Source organism: Eriocheir sinensis, chromosome 27 (assembly GCF_024679095.1).
Source record: "Eriocheir sinensis breed Jianghai 21 chromosome 27, ASM2467909v1, whole genome shotgun sequence".
Lineage (NCBI taxonomy): Eukaryota > Metazoa > Arthropoda > Malacostraca > Decapoda > Varunidae > Eriocheir > Eriocheir sinensis.
The window spans coordinates 8,488,325-8,505,777 of NC_066535.1; the positions used below are offsets into that span (position 1 = coordinate 8,488,325).

The following is a 17,453-nucleotide window of genomic DNA, read 5'->3' on the forward strand; positions in this document are numbered from 1 at the left end:
CTCTCTCTCTCTCTCTCTCTCTCTCTCTCTCTCTCTCTCTCTCTCTCTCTCTCTCTCTCTCTCTCTCTCTCTCTCTCTCTCTCTCTCTCTCTCTCTCTCTCTCTCTCTCTCTCTCTCTCTCTCTCTCTCTCTCTCTCTCTCTCTCTCTCTCTCTCTCTCTCTCTCTCTCTCTCTCTCTCTCTCTCTCTCTCTCTCTCTCTCTCTCTCTCTCTCTCTCTCTCTCTCTCTCTCTCTCTCTCTCTCTCTTTTCCCTTTCCTTCCTTCCTTTGCTCAGTAATGAGAAACCCACGTACATATTATAATATATGGTGGTGCAAACATACATGTAACTCTATATACTTGGGGAAAAAATACCATTACAACTGTGTTGCATTTCAGGCCATTACAAAAAATCAAAGCAGATTCAGCTAGTGAGGTGTACTGATACTCCTCTTTCAAAAGGATATAGATGTGTGGAAGTGAAGTGACCTGCCTGAAGTGGAAACCCCCCCAAAATGCACTTACCTATGGGGTATCGCTTTTCTCAGATGCATAGAGAGTTGGCTAACCATTTGGTTGGTCATGGTTTCAATCCCTGGCATTGAAAAATTTATTTCCATCCTTCTGCGCGAGATCAATTTCTTGTGTGTTTCAAGACACTGAGATAATGTATAATCAACCCCTTGACTGCAGATTTCCTACAAGAAGACATCACTAAGCTACAAGAATGGAACAAAAGGTGGCTGCTACAATTCAATGAAGAAAAATGTAAAGTCATGCAACTTGGAAGGGGATATCCAGCATACCAATACCACACGGTAAACACTCCACTATCCATCACAGAGGCAGAGAAAGACCTGGGAGTATATGTTACCAGGCTACCAGTGTAAGCCAAATCTGTGCCAATCACAGCAGACGTGTTAAGAAGTTTCAAGTCCTCCCATCACAGAAAGTTATGCCAAGTTTTCAGGTAGAGAAACTGAGTTTTTTAGGAATTAAAGGACACCAAGCTCTTTCTAACCCATTCAGAAATAATGGCAAGGTCAGAGGTTAAGCGTTCTGTGACTTTTAGCTTTGAGTTGTTTAATTTTTCCTGAAAGGGTCACAAGTTAAAAATGTTGAGTAATGTAGAACAGAGTCATCAGCATAAGTGAATAAAACAATTTGTTTTGGGAAGATGATCATTAATGAACGATAGGGAGGGAGAACTGAGAGGCAAAGTGGCAGCTACCCTGCAGAAACCACTGTTGATAGGTTTAAGGGTAGAACACTGACTGTCTATCACTGCAGAGATAGATCAGTCTGAAAGGAAACTGGAGATACAAGTATGTGTAGAGAGAGGGATAAAATTCATAGGAAGGTAGTTTAGAAAATAAAGATTCCTGCCAGACTCTGTCTGTTCACATGCTTTAAGAACAGATGCTACAAAAACTACCATGTGTGCACTATCTGACAGACATTCCATAAATTATAGTCAATGATTAGCAAAAATCATGAAATAGTGGAATTTTAATAATTCAATATTTTACCCAGGAAATCTGAAATCTGAGAAACTGTCATCCATGAACTGTAAATAATAATGAATTTTCCACTTCTGGATTTTCACTAGTAGTATTTAGCAACACTCACTGTCGTGTACAGTGACATACCCAGTACAGGAGGGGGTAAATTAGAGGCCCCAAAACATAATTCAGATTAGGGCCCCAGAAAGAAGGAAGCACCACAGATTGGAGTGGTGTGCATGAATTGGCAACATACCCTACAGAGAGGGAAGCTCATACCTGAAGACGTGTACACTTGACAACACTGCCGGTCAGTCTTCCTGGTGGAACAGAGCAACCTTCTTCATTGACTTGCTGAGTGTGTCTTCTGATCAGAGGAGGTCCTCTTAGTTTGAAATAGGGCAAGGTATGCTTGCGTTTAAGTATCCCTCGGAGCTGTGAGACTATAATTGAGTTGAAGCGAGGAATGTGGAGCCCCAAGCTTGAATACACTTCAAACTCAACCTTCAAAAATAAAAAAATATACAATTTGTAAAACCATGGTAAAGCTGAAGCAAGGGATGTGGAGTCCCAAGACTGAATATGCTTCAAATTCAATCCAACAGAAAAATAAATGCAACAGTCCATTAAAAGATCATAAGAACTGATTTACTTTCTCCAAATCTATTTTAATGACTCATCTGTCATTATATTATAATGTATCAGTGGATTAGCACATATATGTAAAAGTCAATTTATTAAATGATTTTTTATGGACAAATTTAGGAGGCAACTTTTACAAGGATACTACTTTTCAAGGGGGTCACTACTACTATTATTATTATTACTACTACTACTACTGCTACTGCCACATTTTTTTTCACAGCAAGGGAGGCAGCTCAAGGGAAAAACAAAAAAACAAAAAACAGAGACTGCTAGGCACTGATCCATCAAAAGACAAAAGGAGAGGACAGAAGAGAGGTCAATTTCAGAAGGAGAGGTGTTTTGATACTCTTCTCTTGAAAGAGTTCAAGTCATAGGCAGGAGGAAATTTAGACAGAGGAAGACTGTTCCAGAGTTTACCAGCGGAAGGGATGAAAGAATGAAGATGCTGGTTAACTCTTGTATAAGGGATTTGGATAGAATAGGGGTGAGCAAGAGTAAAAAGTCAGGTGCAACAGGGAAACATGAGGATGGGGGAGGCATGTAGTTATCAAATTCAGAGGAGCACTTAGCATGGCTGCTATTACCAGCACTGCTGCCACTATTACTATTATTACTGTTTTGCTAGAGGGGCAAATTTATTCCTGAACTGAACACAGCATAGCTTTGGAGAGATCAACATTTACATGATTAGCTTTCATAGGAGTATATATTGTACTTAAATCTACGAGACAAATAACTAATACTGAATGATAATGAAACACTTTGTACATTAAAGCTCCATACCTGTGGTTCATCATAGAAGGAGAAACTCCAGTGGGTGAATGGATGCCTTGAAAACTGTAGCCGACCATTCCCAGAGAGATGGACAACTGCCAACAGGTGGAACAGAATAGGTATACTTCTATTTTCACAGTATACATATCCATGGGGGTGAGAGAAAGATTGAGGTGCTAAAGATAACTTGCTCTAATAAAGGTGGCTGGGGTGGAGGAAGAATGGGAGATGACTCAATTGTTCCAATGAGAAAAGTTGGGTGTGTTGACCATCACAGAAAATGCACACCTTAATTACCAGTTTTTTTTTATTTTACACTTTTTTTATTATTATTTTATTTATTCAGTCATATCCAATTTTAACATCAGATATCTCTGCAACCTGTCACCTTATGGGAACTTCCTCCAAGGAGGTGACCATGGCAATTTCCCAGTTCTGGGCCTCCCTCTCTGCACATTCAATCCCTTACCTACCAACTCTCTCCAATACTCATCTACTTTATTGATCCATTTTACTGGCAGTCTTTTCCTGATCCCATTTGTCCCAGCCCTTCACCCATAAACTTTCATTGCAAAAACATTAATTCTTATAACATGTCCAAAAAAAGAGAGAGGAGTGAGATGAGGACAAACAAAGACATGGAGAAGAAGATGAAAGAAATGATATAGAGTTAGGTAGCATAGAAAATAGGAAATGATCAGCAAAGTGTGAGTGTAAGGGTAAAGGAAAAGATTAAGCATGTAGTCAATGATGAACTGAAGGAGTGGAGAAGTGAAAAGGACAAGGAAAAAACGAGCTTTAGGGAAATCCTAGAACAACAGCAACAGGAACAGAGACAAGACATAGAAAAAGAAGTTGTGGATGTACTAAAAATTAGAAACAATGGTGAGGGACATGGCAGAAAAGAAAAAAAATGTGTCATAGTGTTTGGTATAAAAGAGGAAAAAAAAACAGTGAAGACCCAGAGGGAGAGTTATGAGAGGAGTAAGGTGAAAAGTATATTGAGAAATATAAATACTGAAGAGGAGGAAAAGTTTGAGGAAGAAGTAGATGAAATAACTAGATTGGGAAGATACGAGGAAGGAAAAAACAGACCATTAAAGATTAAACTAAGGTCCCAAATGACAACAGAAACCATATTAAATAGGTCATGGAAACTAAACAACTCTGAAGAATACAAGCAAATATATGTGAGGAGAAATATGTCAGAGGATGAAAGAATGAAAGGAAAGGAAATGATAAATGAATCAAAGAAAAGGAATGATGAAAGATCAGAAGAAGAAAAGAAGAAATTGTTTTGGAGAAGGAAGAACAAAAAACTGATGAAGTGGTGGATAGGAGGCAAAAAGAGAGAGTAAGGGTGTTGATAGAAGGAGGGGAAAGAAAGGAAGAAGGGAAGAAGTGATGATAATGACAAAACAAAACTTGAAAGTGACTGAAGTGAGATATGGAAAGGACTGTGCAGAGGTGATGGCTGTGCAGGTATACTGGTAAAAGGTGGAGAGAAGACTAACATAATAACAGCCTATGTCCCCCCTAAAACCAAAAGTTGGAATGAAGCAAGATATAACACTATGCTGGAAGATACAATACGGGCACTGACAGACGTAATAAAAAATAATGAAAAGATAATATTAACAGGAGATTTCAAGTGCAAAGAGGGGAAATGGGAAGATTATGCAATGGAGGGTGGTGAAAATACTTGGGGAAGTAAATTATCGAAGCTGTTAACAGATAACCTGATGACGCAGTGGGTACAAGGAAAAACAAGGCTGAGAGGGGATGATGAACCATCAAGACTTGACTTAATTTTCACAAAAAACGTGGGGTTAGATAAAGGAGTCAGTCATGAGTGCATCTTAGGAAAGAACAACCATGAACCATGAAACTTAAGGGTGCGTCACACTGAAATGTACGATAATTTCTGAGATTTGACGAAAATTAGTTATATGTTTCTAAAATATGATTGTGATGATGGTAATAGTCTCTCAAAGTTTCATGGTAAAACCTGGTTTCTAAAGTGGTTTTTATTAGCAAGATAGATAAAAATATTGCGACCGTAGGCAACCGTAATACATAACTTTAAATGGCGTGCTCAGCTACGCCTCAAACTTTAAATGCCCTATATCTCAAAACTATTTTTTGCCAATTAGAAGGACATAACTCGATCTGTTATGTCTCAACCAATCTGAGTGATCTTTTTTTGTCACAAAGAGGAAACCTTTCTCTGTTTTTTATGTGGAGTGAAATAAATGTATTTAGTTTCACATATTTTTCACTGTTCCTTTCCCTTCAAATTCACAATTTTTTTAGAGTACTTGGAAGTAAAATATTATACAGAGAGATGCAGACTGGTAAGTGAAAAGGAATCCACAATAAATGTTCTACAATAGTTACTCCTTCAAAAGAGACAAAGAGCAAACCCTCCTCAAAGAACGGCTCAGTGGAATCCTCAAGTAAAGTGATGTTTCAATTTTTGCATATTTTTGTGTTATTAAAGAAATTTACATGTTTTACTCAGGCAGCACAGAAATGATACTTCATTACAAAAGGATTATTGCATAAATAAACCAGAGTATGGATTGAATTTTGATGTTCTCAAACAGGAGTAAAGTAGGTGATGCTCCCTTAATAAAGGAACCTGTTTGAGTGACTTGAAAAAAGTATAGTTTTCCACATAGAAGTGTTAACACATGGAACAGCTTGCGGGAAGAGGTGGTGAGGCAAGCAGTGTCCAACAAATGAAGGAAAGGCTCGATGAATATAGATATGGAGACGGGACTATTAGAGTTTAGCTCGGGCCTGGTAGACTACAAATAGGTACACACACACACACACACACACACACACACACACACACACGCACACACACACACATGGAGCTCTGTAAAGCAGTAGTTAGCGTACTCGCCTCACAACTGAGAGGTTTTGGGTTTGATTCCCGGGTGGAATGGAAACAGATGGGTAGTCTCCATTAATCTGTGACCCTTGTCCATCCAGCACTGAATGGGTACTGGGTGTCAGTCAGGGGTTGTGTCCTGCTTCCCAGGTGTGTGTAGGTGAGGCTTCAGCCATACCCAGAGATCCTTCACTTGTGGGCTCACTCATTTGGGGAGGGTACTGGCTGGCAATCATGAGTCTATTGCATGGTCAGACTATGATGAATGGTGAATTACATACCCACATCACACATACACATACAGACTTACATCTCTTCTAAGTAAATGAGCTTCATTTACCAGCATTTATCACTGGAAGCATGCAATAAAACCATTATACACAGGAAGAAACAGTTTCTGCTGCAAAAAATGAAGGAGACATCCTTCTATTACATTCTATTTTCCTTCCACGAATAATCAAATCCATGAAAGTTAATTTTGCAGATGTGGAGGGCTGACTGCTTCTGTATGCCCACTGCTTAGTGAATCATCTTTATGACTACAAAACCTCTCCTTTCACATTCATACACAATGGTACAACCATTCATAAAACATACCTTTTATCTTGACCATAGCAGCTTTAGAGAATCTAGAAGATGCATCAACAGCCAGTTGAATTCCCCCATTATATTCCACCTCCACATTAATATCCACTTTCTCAAGAATGGATGTTTCCGGGTTGAGATTGACATGCTTTGCTGTGACTGCCCGAATCACAGGGAAGTTTGTTCCAAGATTCAAGTCTCTAATCTGAAATCAACATCACAGTGCATAACATACAGCAAACCCAACTATGAAGCTGCTTACTATCATTTAATTCTAAACAAGCAAAAGCACTGAAGAAGTATGGAGAAAAATCAATGGTGAGGTCCCCTTTTCTCACAAGTGTAAGAGAAAGGTGAGAAGCATCAACCATGTGCAGGGCCAAGGCATATGGAGTAGGGTGACCAGTTCCTTTCCTAATCCTTCAATGACAATTATTGTTTTCACAGAACGTTACTGAAGCAATGTAAAAAAAAAAAATATAGATATATATATATATATATATATATATATATATATATATATATATATATATATATATATATAAATTATTCATACCCTATGAAACGTACAGTCCCAAGGATGTCTGAGAGACGTCCACTTTTATTTTGTACGAGGGACTGGACATCTCTCAGATGTCTAAATTCTTTTCCTTGTACTGTAGCTCACAAGATATTTTTCAAATTGAATTGATTTTGTAATATGAGAGTCTAATAACTTTGGCACACGATGAACTAATTGGCAACTCACCTCTGACTCTCATGTGACTTTTAGGTGTGAAACTAAGAGTGCCATACTTAATATCTGACACTGGCCATTTACGCCGCATTATATATATCCACTGCAGAGTCAGTGGAAATACTATAGTCTATTCACCTCCGGTTGAACCCAGAACCCCCTCCCTATACACGAAGTAGGAAGAGCATAGCCGCTCTGTTGCTGATGATTGGTTGATGGTGATTGGCAGCTATAGTCAATTGACTCTAACTTGAGCCCTGTGGCTTGGCCTGGGGTACCCCCATTGTTTACACATCTAGCGATGACCTGCGCATGGCGATCTGTCTCACTGTTAGTCTGTACGTTATCATCATCATCATTCATGATGATGATATATATATATATATATATATATATATGTATATATATATATATATATATATATATATATATATATATATATATATATATATATATATACAGTAATCCCTCGTTTATCGCGGAGGTCGAGTTCCAGAACCCCCCGCGATAGGCGAAAATCCGCGAAGTAGCGACCTTATATTTATTTTATTATTTATATAATTTATATATCATATTTTATATATATTATTTATATAAGTACGCATATCTCTGTGAATCTCGCCTCAGCCTGTGTGAACAAGGTCACCCAACCACTAGTTTCTCGCGAGAATCAAAGTCGGCTACATTTCACGGGAAACTCATCGAAATTCTAGTCAGAAACAGTCACCAACATGTCAGTTACTCGTGTGGTCAGTAAGTTGTGGTCACAAGAAGAAGAAGAGCGTATCAGCTGTTAGGTTTAGTAGCTCTCCACGTGTTTATCCCAGTACCGCAAAGAGTTCCACGAAACTAGATAAACTTGGAGTAATCATTTTGAGCAAGTTTAGGACTTTAGTCTTGTTCAAGTGTAGTCATTGCCTTATCCTGTCTGGGTCGTCACTGCCAACTTCTCGAGCATTTAACGGTAGCAAGCTGTAACACACTCTCCATTTGTCTTCGAGCTAACCACTGATGAACCAACAAATGCTACGGTCGCTGAGCCAATCAGTGCCCAGGATACAAAATACAGTGCTCTGGTTGGTCGCCTCCCATCCATCAGCCAATAGTGTGCCCTATACGATCACACGTGGGCAAACTAGCTCAAGCGGAAGTGGCCGCAGCTGCGTTTTACATACGTGCGAGGCTTTGTCTACTCATCTGCAGTGTCCTACGTATTTTATTTCAATTTAATATTGTTTTAATATGTTCTTATTAATACTTTCTGAATTTTTTATGTTGTTTACAATTTTTTTAGGCTAGAAAATTCTTCTTTTACTGCAAAAGAAGTAAAATAAATATATTAAAATACCTCTATATATATATATATATATATATATATATATATATATATACAAATATAAATATTTACAATTTTAAAATCCACAATACATGATATATATATATATATATATATATATTATAATATATATATATATATATATATATATATATATATATATATATATATATATATATATATTATAATATATATATATATATATATATATATATATATATATATATATATCTATATAGATAGATTTAACTATATATATATATATATAGATATATGAACAATAGGACCAGCGTTCATCATACATGTCCGCTTTCCTGCAAGTTCTTCTGTAGCTATATATATATATATATATATATATATATATATATATATATATATATATATATATATATATATATATATATATATATATATATATATATATATATATATATATATAGTGCAGCAACTTGCCTGATGGGCGAGCCTCCCATAACTCACTCTGCAAGTGGGGTACCTCCTTGGCGGACTGGTTAAGGAGTGGCTCTCTCGTCTCCCTGGTCGCGGGTTCGATCCCCGGCACCGGCAAATCCTTTCCTTGTCTAGATTAATTTCTCTTGTGTTTCGTTACACGCAGTAGTCATGTGGGAGTGTAGTAAATAGTATATTCTTGGTGTTTCATTGGTGGCAAAGCAGTGGGTAACAGGTAGAGTGATGGCCCATGATCTCCGAAGTTCATAGAAAATGGGAAATCTCAACACACAGAAATTAATCTAAATAGGAATGGGGAGCCGTGTAGTGCAGCGACTTGCCTGATGGGCAAGCCTCCCATAACTCTCTCTGCGAGGGGGGTACCTCTTTGGCTGACTGGTTAAGGAGTGCCTCTCCTGTCTCGCTGGTCGCAGGTTTGATCCCCGGTGCCGGCAAAACCTTTCCTTGTCTAGATTAATTTCCTGTGTGTTTCGTTACACACGGTGGTCGTATGGGAGTGTAGTAAGAGAAAATTCTTGGCGTTTCATATATGTTATGAAGGGCTTGGGATTTGAGGACAAGACAACGACTCTGTAAACCTTCCATTTCACTTGGCAACGTGGCTCATGAGACGTTGCCACCTGAGGGACCTTGGCAACAGGCGTCAGGCCGCACCATTCACCCTTCTGCCACCACGGAAGACTCAAGTAGGTCTCACTCTCGCGTCCTGCACAGCCAAGCATAATATATTATAATAACGTATATAAGAGAGAGAGAGAGAGAGAGGGGGGGGGTAGCGAGTTCCTCTGAGGAGAGTGATGGGGTGATGTGGCAGTAGTGTGGCTCAGGGGAGCCGTGCCTAAAGGCTCAAGTCAGATTCAATAGACTATACGTGTCCTACCCGGTTCTCTTACCATTAGACCCTAATTAATATCCCCCTTATTAAAGCCCTTCATCCATTTATAAACCTTGATCAAGTCTCCTCACACGATTTGCCTTTCTAGAGAAAGCAAGTTTAATCGTTTAAGTCTTTCCTCATATGGCAAGTTTCTTAACAGACTGAAGACGGTGTCACACTGGGATGCTAGGAGCAATTGTGATTGCCCCTACGCCCAACTGGGAGCAAGTTGTTGGTTTGGGTATACACTCCTGTCCTCCCGTCTTTGAAGCCATGATTGTACCCACAACCGCTTCTTTCTTCCATCTAACTGTAGCAACAAGTCCATAATTTGAGTAACAGCAGCACAAGTCACAACAGCCCTTGCTTTTGCAAACAGCACCATGTGGATACAAGGCGACTGGTTTGTTTACGTTGTGGATATGGGCAACCAACCTTGGTTGTGTGTAACACAAACCTAGAAAAGTTGGAGTTGCCAGTTGTGCCTACTGTCAGAGTGGTTGGAGGAAAAAGGTCCAGTGTGACACTAGCTTAAGACCCAATTCCCTTTGTTTTCCGCTCTGAACACTCATCTTGTGGCAAACAAAGGGAACCCACGTTCGCATCTTTCACTTGTACAAACAGGATGCTCGTACACCAATTCACTACTCATAAACAAAGGCATTTTTAGTGATTTCTTTTTGCTCGTAAATCAAAATGCTCATAAACTAATGCATGCATAAACCGAGGTAATACTGTATATTTTCCTATATTTCCAAGTGAGGACCAATGACCTTGTCACAAATTCATGAGGGTCAGATAGACCCCCAGACACCACAAGTAATGGAACTTGTGAAATTTGAGCAAGACATTCATAATTAGTGGAGTGCAAGAGTCTGATTTAATCGATGAGAGGACCGTGGAGGATTTGATTATATCAACAACGGTCATCAATAAGTGTTAATGCATATTTATTCCCTTGGTTACTGCTTTAATCAGGTACTCATGAAACTTAGATGGGTATAGGGAGTGGCCAGTATACAGGAAAAAATGTGGATTTCAGGAGGACTGCCCCCAGGTGACTGGCACTGTAGTCAGTAACTCTGTCAACTGAGCCACAGCACTGCACAGGCAGCAAGACAAAATGATGAAATAGTGAAGCCTATATGAATCAATATAAGTTTAATACGGAAGGAATAATACCTACCTGCATATTATAGATGAACTTGGACAATGCTCTATGCTTCAGCAAGTCATTAAACTCCAGAGTGAGAATGTTGGTGAGCCATCGCAAGATTCCAGGTTCAAAACGTTTTTCCTGAGGACAGATAAAGATGTAAGAAGACAATAAGAGACCACTCCCCCCTGCATATGCCAACTCCTTAGATCCAGTTATTCACCACTGAGGATAGAATGATGCATAGAAATCTAAAAAGTACATTATCTTTCCCAGTAATAATAACAAACAAAAGCCTAAAGCAAAAGGAAAGTTAATCCACTAGTGTTCCTAATATCTAACACAATGAACCAATACTATAAATATACACTCTTGTTTTGCATGATGTCACTTGATATGAGTGCTCTTTTGTAGGCTATCTTGCAGTGTATGCAACTGTAAGGGTAGATTTCAATGAGGAAACTTTTTTTGGTGACAAACTGAAGTAGTGAAGAGTCAGTTAAAAAGAAGGATTTATGAGGTAAATAGCAAAATAGAAGGTGGAGCTCCTACATGAATGGTACGCTATACTGGGGCAGACAGGGCCTTTACAGTTAGCATTAGGGAAAGGGAAAAGAAATGGAGAAAAAAAGGCAAATTTACTTCCTATGGGCAAAATTGTTGTGTGCTTATGATATCCACATTTGTGTGAATAAACAACATTACTGACATATGCCACACACCACAAGACAAAACATACTTGAAAGAAGAACTGGAGTATCAGGTTCAAGGACAAGCAGGTTTCTCGACGATGAAATCCTTCTCCTTGCTTCAGCTTGTTCACCAGCTCATCAGGTAGAACACTCTCAGTCACAGAGGTCTTTTCCTTTTGTGTGCACTCCAAGTCCTGTGATGTCATCCACCACCAGGTCGGCACCACTATGCTCAGGGCACCAGCAACAAAGACCAACAGATTCCATAGAAGTATTCCAATCATCTTGATAGGCTTGAAAAATTTTTACTAAGGAAATGCATGAGTATCCATCCCACTCTGCTCTGCATTAATTCTAACTCATTCATTCTGAAATGCAGAAAATTATTAGGCAAATCGTTAGCTTAATTTTATTTAGCTTGATTTTATCATATTTTTCTTACTAATATATATCCAATGCAAGTCATTCAATTTAGTTCATGATCTGTCTCAACATTTCTTCTATACCCTTAATCATCCCCATAAAAGAAGCATGTAGCAGGCATTCATTTCTTTTCTTTTCTTTTCTTTTGTGTGTGTGTGTGTGTGTGTGTGTATTTACCTATTTGTAGTCTACCAAGCCCGAGCTAAGCTCTAATAGTCCCATCTCCATATCTACATTCATCCAGCCTTCCCTTCATTTGTTGGACACTGTTCGCCTCCACCACCTCTTCCCGTAAGCTGTTCCACGTGTTAACATTTCTATGTGGAAAACTATACTTTTTCAAGTCACTCAAACAGGTTCCTTTATTAAGTTTCTTTCCATGTCCTCTCAGCCCCTGCGTTCTCGCAGTTGAGAAGAGATCATCTCTATCCACCTCATCAAACTTATTTACCAACTTATACAGCGTGATCAGATTTCTCTCTCCCTTCTTTGTTCCAGTGTCGTCAAGTCCATCTCCTTCAATCAGTATTCATACATCATATTCGAGAGTTCTGGGACCATTTTAGTTGCAATTCTCTATATCCTTTCCAACTTCCTGATATCCTTCTTTTTGTGAGGTGACCATACAACTGCAGAATATTCAAGGTTTGGTCTTATCAATGTTGTTATTATTTTCTTAATAATTTTTGTCCATAAAATGGAATGAAACCCTTATATTTTACATTATCCTGTAGGTTTCTCCAAATAGCATGTTTATGTGCTTTTCTGGGGATAGCGTGTCTTGCATTGTTACTCCCGAATCTTTTTCTTCATGTACTTTTTTTTACTTTTCCCCATTTCCATAACATGGCATTTGTTTGCATTAAATTCTATCTCCCATAACTAGCTCCATCTATACACTCTATCCAGGTCTTCTTGCAGTTCTTCACAGTCTTCTTTCGTCCTCACTTTTCTTATTAACTTTGCATCGTCTACAAAAAGGTTCATATAACTTTTTAAACGCTTCAGCATATCAATTATATATATTATGAACATTATTGGTGCCAGAATTGAGCCTTGAGGAACTCCACTCTCTACTCTCCTCCAATTTGATTTCTCTTCCTGTTAAGTAATCCTTCATCCACTTGATAACCTTTCCGCCCATTCCTCCCCACTGCTGTAGTTTCCAGATTAACCTTTTGTGCGGAACCTTGTCAAAAGCTTTTTTCAAATCGAGATACAATATACACAATCGGCCCATCCTTCTCTCTTTTGCACCACGTCTATTGCTCTTGAGTAAAAACATAGTAAGTTGGTGACACATGATTTCCCTTTTCTAAATCTAAACTGTCCCTTATTTATCATGTTTTCCTTTTCTAAATGTTCTACCCATTTTTTTTTTATTATACTTTCACAAATCTTGCCCATTACACTTGTCAAAGAGACTGGTCTATAATTTAGTGGTTCAGTTTTATCTCCACTTTTATAAATTGGTACAATGTTCACTCTCTTCCACTCTAAGGGCACTTTTCCTGTATTTGTAGAGCATGTTATTATGTCATAAAGTGGCTCTAATAATTCATTTCTACACTCTTTTAGCACTTGCCCCAAGATTTCATCTGGTCCCATAGCTTTCCTTCCATCTAAGGTTTTCATCAACTGTATCAGTTCCTCTTTCTCAACCTTCACATGATTTAGTTTCCCTTCATTGCAATTTTCAAGACCCCAGTCAAAGTTGGTTTCTTTCGTAAACACTTTATGAAAATTTTTATTTAATATTTCTGCAATTTCTTTGTCCTTTTTGTAGAATACATTTTTTTCTTTTAGCCTTTACACTCCTTTATTTCTTTTTAACTTCCCGTTTACGAGTTCATAAAATATTTTTGGTTCTTCTTTACATTTAAATACTATTCTTCTTTCAAATTTAGCTTCCTCCTCTCTCCTTATTTTCACATATTAATTTCTCGCTTTTTTATATTTGTCCCTGTTGTTTTTATGTGGTCTGTTCTTTAAATTCCTCCATGCCTTATTTCTATTTCTTCTTGCTGTTTCACACCTCCATTCAAACCATGTTTTCTCTCCTTTAGTTTTTACTGTGTAGTATGGAACATATATCTCTATTCCTCTGTAAAAATATTCATAAAAAAGAAATATTTCTCTTGAATATTAGTACTCCTCTTCATATCAGTCCAGTCTACTCAACCAAAGAAAGTCTCGAGTCCAGTGTAATCCGCCTTAGCGTAGTTTTTCCATTTTTCCTTATAAGCCTTATCTTGATATTCACATCCTTCCAAAATTTTCGTCTCCAATAGTTCATGGTCGCTCTTTCCTAAGGGGCACGCATGACTGACTCCTTTATCTAACTCCATGTAGACACACTATGCGCCAGTAAAACTAGAGTAACACAACAGTATATGATAGCTTGGAAAGGCTAGTAATGCCGTGGGAGCAATATTGAAGGCGCGTAGTGATTCTCCATATTTACCAGAAGAAGCAATAGAAGAAATATTTACCATGGCCTTGCTCCATAACGTAGAAATGAGTTACTCGGGAAATATACCTTACTTTGTTACTTTCTGCATTTTTCTCAATACAACACCAAACCAAGCAAGGGGCTCTGCTGTGCTGGTTTAATTTTTACTCTGATATTGCAGAAAATTACTGTCAAAAACTTTGGAACCTAGAATGAATCTTCACTAACACATTTCTTGGGTAATTGTGGAGATTGACATTGTGCCTCCAAAATACGATATTACGCCTCCATATTATAGTTAAGGGACGAAATACATGTCCCTCAACCATAATATGAAGGCGCAAGTACTTAAAAGTAAAGAAAAAGGCCTAATCACCTTCCCAAGAGTTACAACAAAGGCAATATAAGTAAAGTACTGAGAATTAGCCAGCAGGATAGAACTTGCAGTAATGGATTTAAATTAGAAAAGTATAGATTTAGGAGAGATATAGGCAAGCATTGGTTTAGTAATAGGGTGGTGGGGGAATGGAATAGACTCAGCAATCACATCGTTAGTGCAGGGACGATAGCTTGTTTTAAGAGTAGACTGGATAGCTACATAGATGAGGATGACAGGTGGAAGTGAGGTGTGGGTGCAGTAAGGAGACAGGGTACTGGAGCATATGCCCGTACCGAAGGTAAACGAGGATCAAGCCTCTACCTGAAAATCCCTAAAACTACACCTCACCCATTGTGAGTAGTGGGGGGGATTCTGGAGCTGCCCTGTGTAGGCCACCTGGCCTCTTGCAGTCTCCTTATGTTCTTATGTTCTTCTTATGTTCTAACGATCTTGGGGGACCCGTGGGAAATCAAAGTTTTTGGGTGGGGGGGCACATTTAAACTACTCCAACCAAACTTTACATAACCTAATGTCTAATGGGGGGTTTCGCCCCTCTCGACCCCCCTCCTAACCAGGGGGGACACAGCCCCCTCTGGACCCCCCCCCACATGTATGATGCGCTGGTAAAACTAGAGAAGTACAACAGTATGTGAGACCTTGGAAATGTTATTATTCTCGTGGGGGCAATATTGGAGGCGCGTAGTGACTCTCCATATTTACTATTTTTTGTACATGAAAAAAAAAAATATATATATATATATATATATATATATATATATATATATATATATATATATATATATATATATATATATATATATATATATACTTGTCAATTGTCGCCACTCGAAATTGACCTCTCTTTACTTTTATCTTTTTATTTAGGAGCAGCGTTAAAAAGGGGATCTTTTTCTACACTTTTTTTTTTATACCCTTGAGCTGCTTCCTTTCCAGTAAAAAAAAAAATATTCTGGGATAGTTGCGGTTCCCAGTACACTTCCGAGGTATGGCGGTGAGTAACTTGTTGGGATTGGGAGTCACTGGCTTGAATCTTAACCACTGCTTATACTTTACCCGTAACATTCAATAATTACCCACACGCACCATATTTCACACTTGGGCGATGGGCCGTGCAGCAGACTGGCTACATTCTTCCAGCTGACGTGCAGACGACACACTGCACAGCTGACAGCGGCTGACGTGCAGACGACGCGCGGCCCACACGGTGCTCTACGGGCCTATTGTATATTTACTCGGTATTTGGTAGTAGTATTATAAAAAAGTAGTAGTAGAAGTAGTGGCAGCTTCTACGGAATAAAGACAAGGAAATGCTGGTGTTTTTCTGTTAAAACCTGTACATACATCCTTAGTGCATATACTGCAGCAGTTGAATAATAATGGTAAAGATTCGTTTTAGTACCGTGCCAGTATTTCATTACCTACCTTATGAAACATCACTAGCTCTTCATATGTCTTTTCTACAAACGTTCAACAATCATGGAAATGCTTTGAAAATCCAATTCAAAGAGTATGTATTGTTGAAAATAGGGAATAATATTCACGAAAGCGCAGCCTCCTCTGGCGGCGTCCGGGCCCCGCAGCGACGGTTCCGCCGCCGCAACCGCAAAATAGCTCGCATAGGGTTTAGGGTGGGGAGCATACTCCATGTATTATAACTATTATTCCTCCAAGGTCTGTGCACAGCTTCTGGCGCACTGTATGAGTAACCGCATGACGCTACATCTAAGACCATACAGGATGGAGGTAATGCTAATCTAGTTTTGGATTAAGTGCTTTATCACACTCAATCACTAGACTCAGCTGGAGACTGGTAGTGAGAGGAGGCACTTGGAGCAAGACTCGATCACAAATGTTCGAAAAGTTTAGTCAGTTGAAACGTCATCAACACGGAGGCCGAGTAGCTGAGAACTGGGATCGTAATGTTTAAATTGATTTGGCTATTTTTGGTGGAGTAATACACTACCAGGTGCAATAAAAGGGCCGCCATTTACGTGTTATTTCTTACCTGCATGGGGGCCAGCCCACAGTTATATATACCTAGAGCGCGCGAGCCAGACACTATGGTGCGGCAACCGGAAGTACCTCGGCCGCCATCTTTGGGAGCCCAGTCCAGCCAACTCTGCTCCAGCCGGCAACTTCAAAGTGGAGCTAAGTGGTAGGTGGTGATGGTGGTGGTGAGTGGAGAAGTTGGTTGAGAGAGAGAGAGAGAGAGAGAGAGAGAGAGAGAGAGAGAGAGAGAGAGAGAGAGAGAGAGAGAGAGACTGACGTGACATGACATAACTCAGGTTTTATACTCTCTCTCTCTCTGTTTATGAAAACCACCACCACCATCATCATCATCATCATCATCACCACCACCACCACTACCATCATCACCACCACCACAACCACCACCACCATCATTATCATCACCACCACCACCATCATCATCATCACCACCATCACCACCACCACCACCATCATCATCATCATCACCACCATCATCACCACCACCACCAGCTGCATGTTATTAACAGTTCCTTGAGC

At 39.1% G+C, this 17,453-nt stretch overlaps 1 protein-coding gene across 3 annotated transcripts in view; it reads right to left on the reverse strand.

Annotated features, from left to right (window-relative positions):
• The window catches only part of LOC127004073 (PDZ domain-containing protein 8-like), a 50,503-nt gene extending 34,006 nt beyond the window's left edge, over positions 1-16,497 (reverse strand). For 2 of the 3 annotated variants that reach the window (XM_050871382.1, XM_050871380.1), the window contains exons 1-6: positions 16,011-16,157; positions 11,700-12,020; positions 10,991-11,101; positions 6,397-6,589; positions 2,910-2,995; positions 1,761-1,985 (exon numbers count right to left, since the gene is read on the reverse strand). In XM_050871382.1, coding sequence (XP_050727339.1) covers positions 1,761-1,985; positions 2,910-2,995; positions 6,397-6,589; positions 10,991-11,101; positions 11,700-11,936 — 852 coding nt within the window. In that variant the 5' untranslated portion in view covers positions 11,937-12,020; positions 16,011-16,157. Of the gene's footprint in view, positions 1-1,760; positions 1,986-2,909; positions 2,996-6,396; positions 6,590-10,990; positions 11,102-11,699; positions 12,021-16,010; positions 16,158-16,349 lie in introns of those variants that run through there. The other variant, XM_050871381.1, reaches the window with a different exon arrangement.
• Between the last annotated feature and the right edge of the window lie 956 nt (positions 16,498-17,453).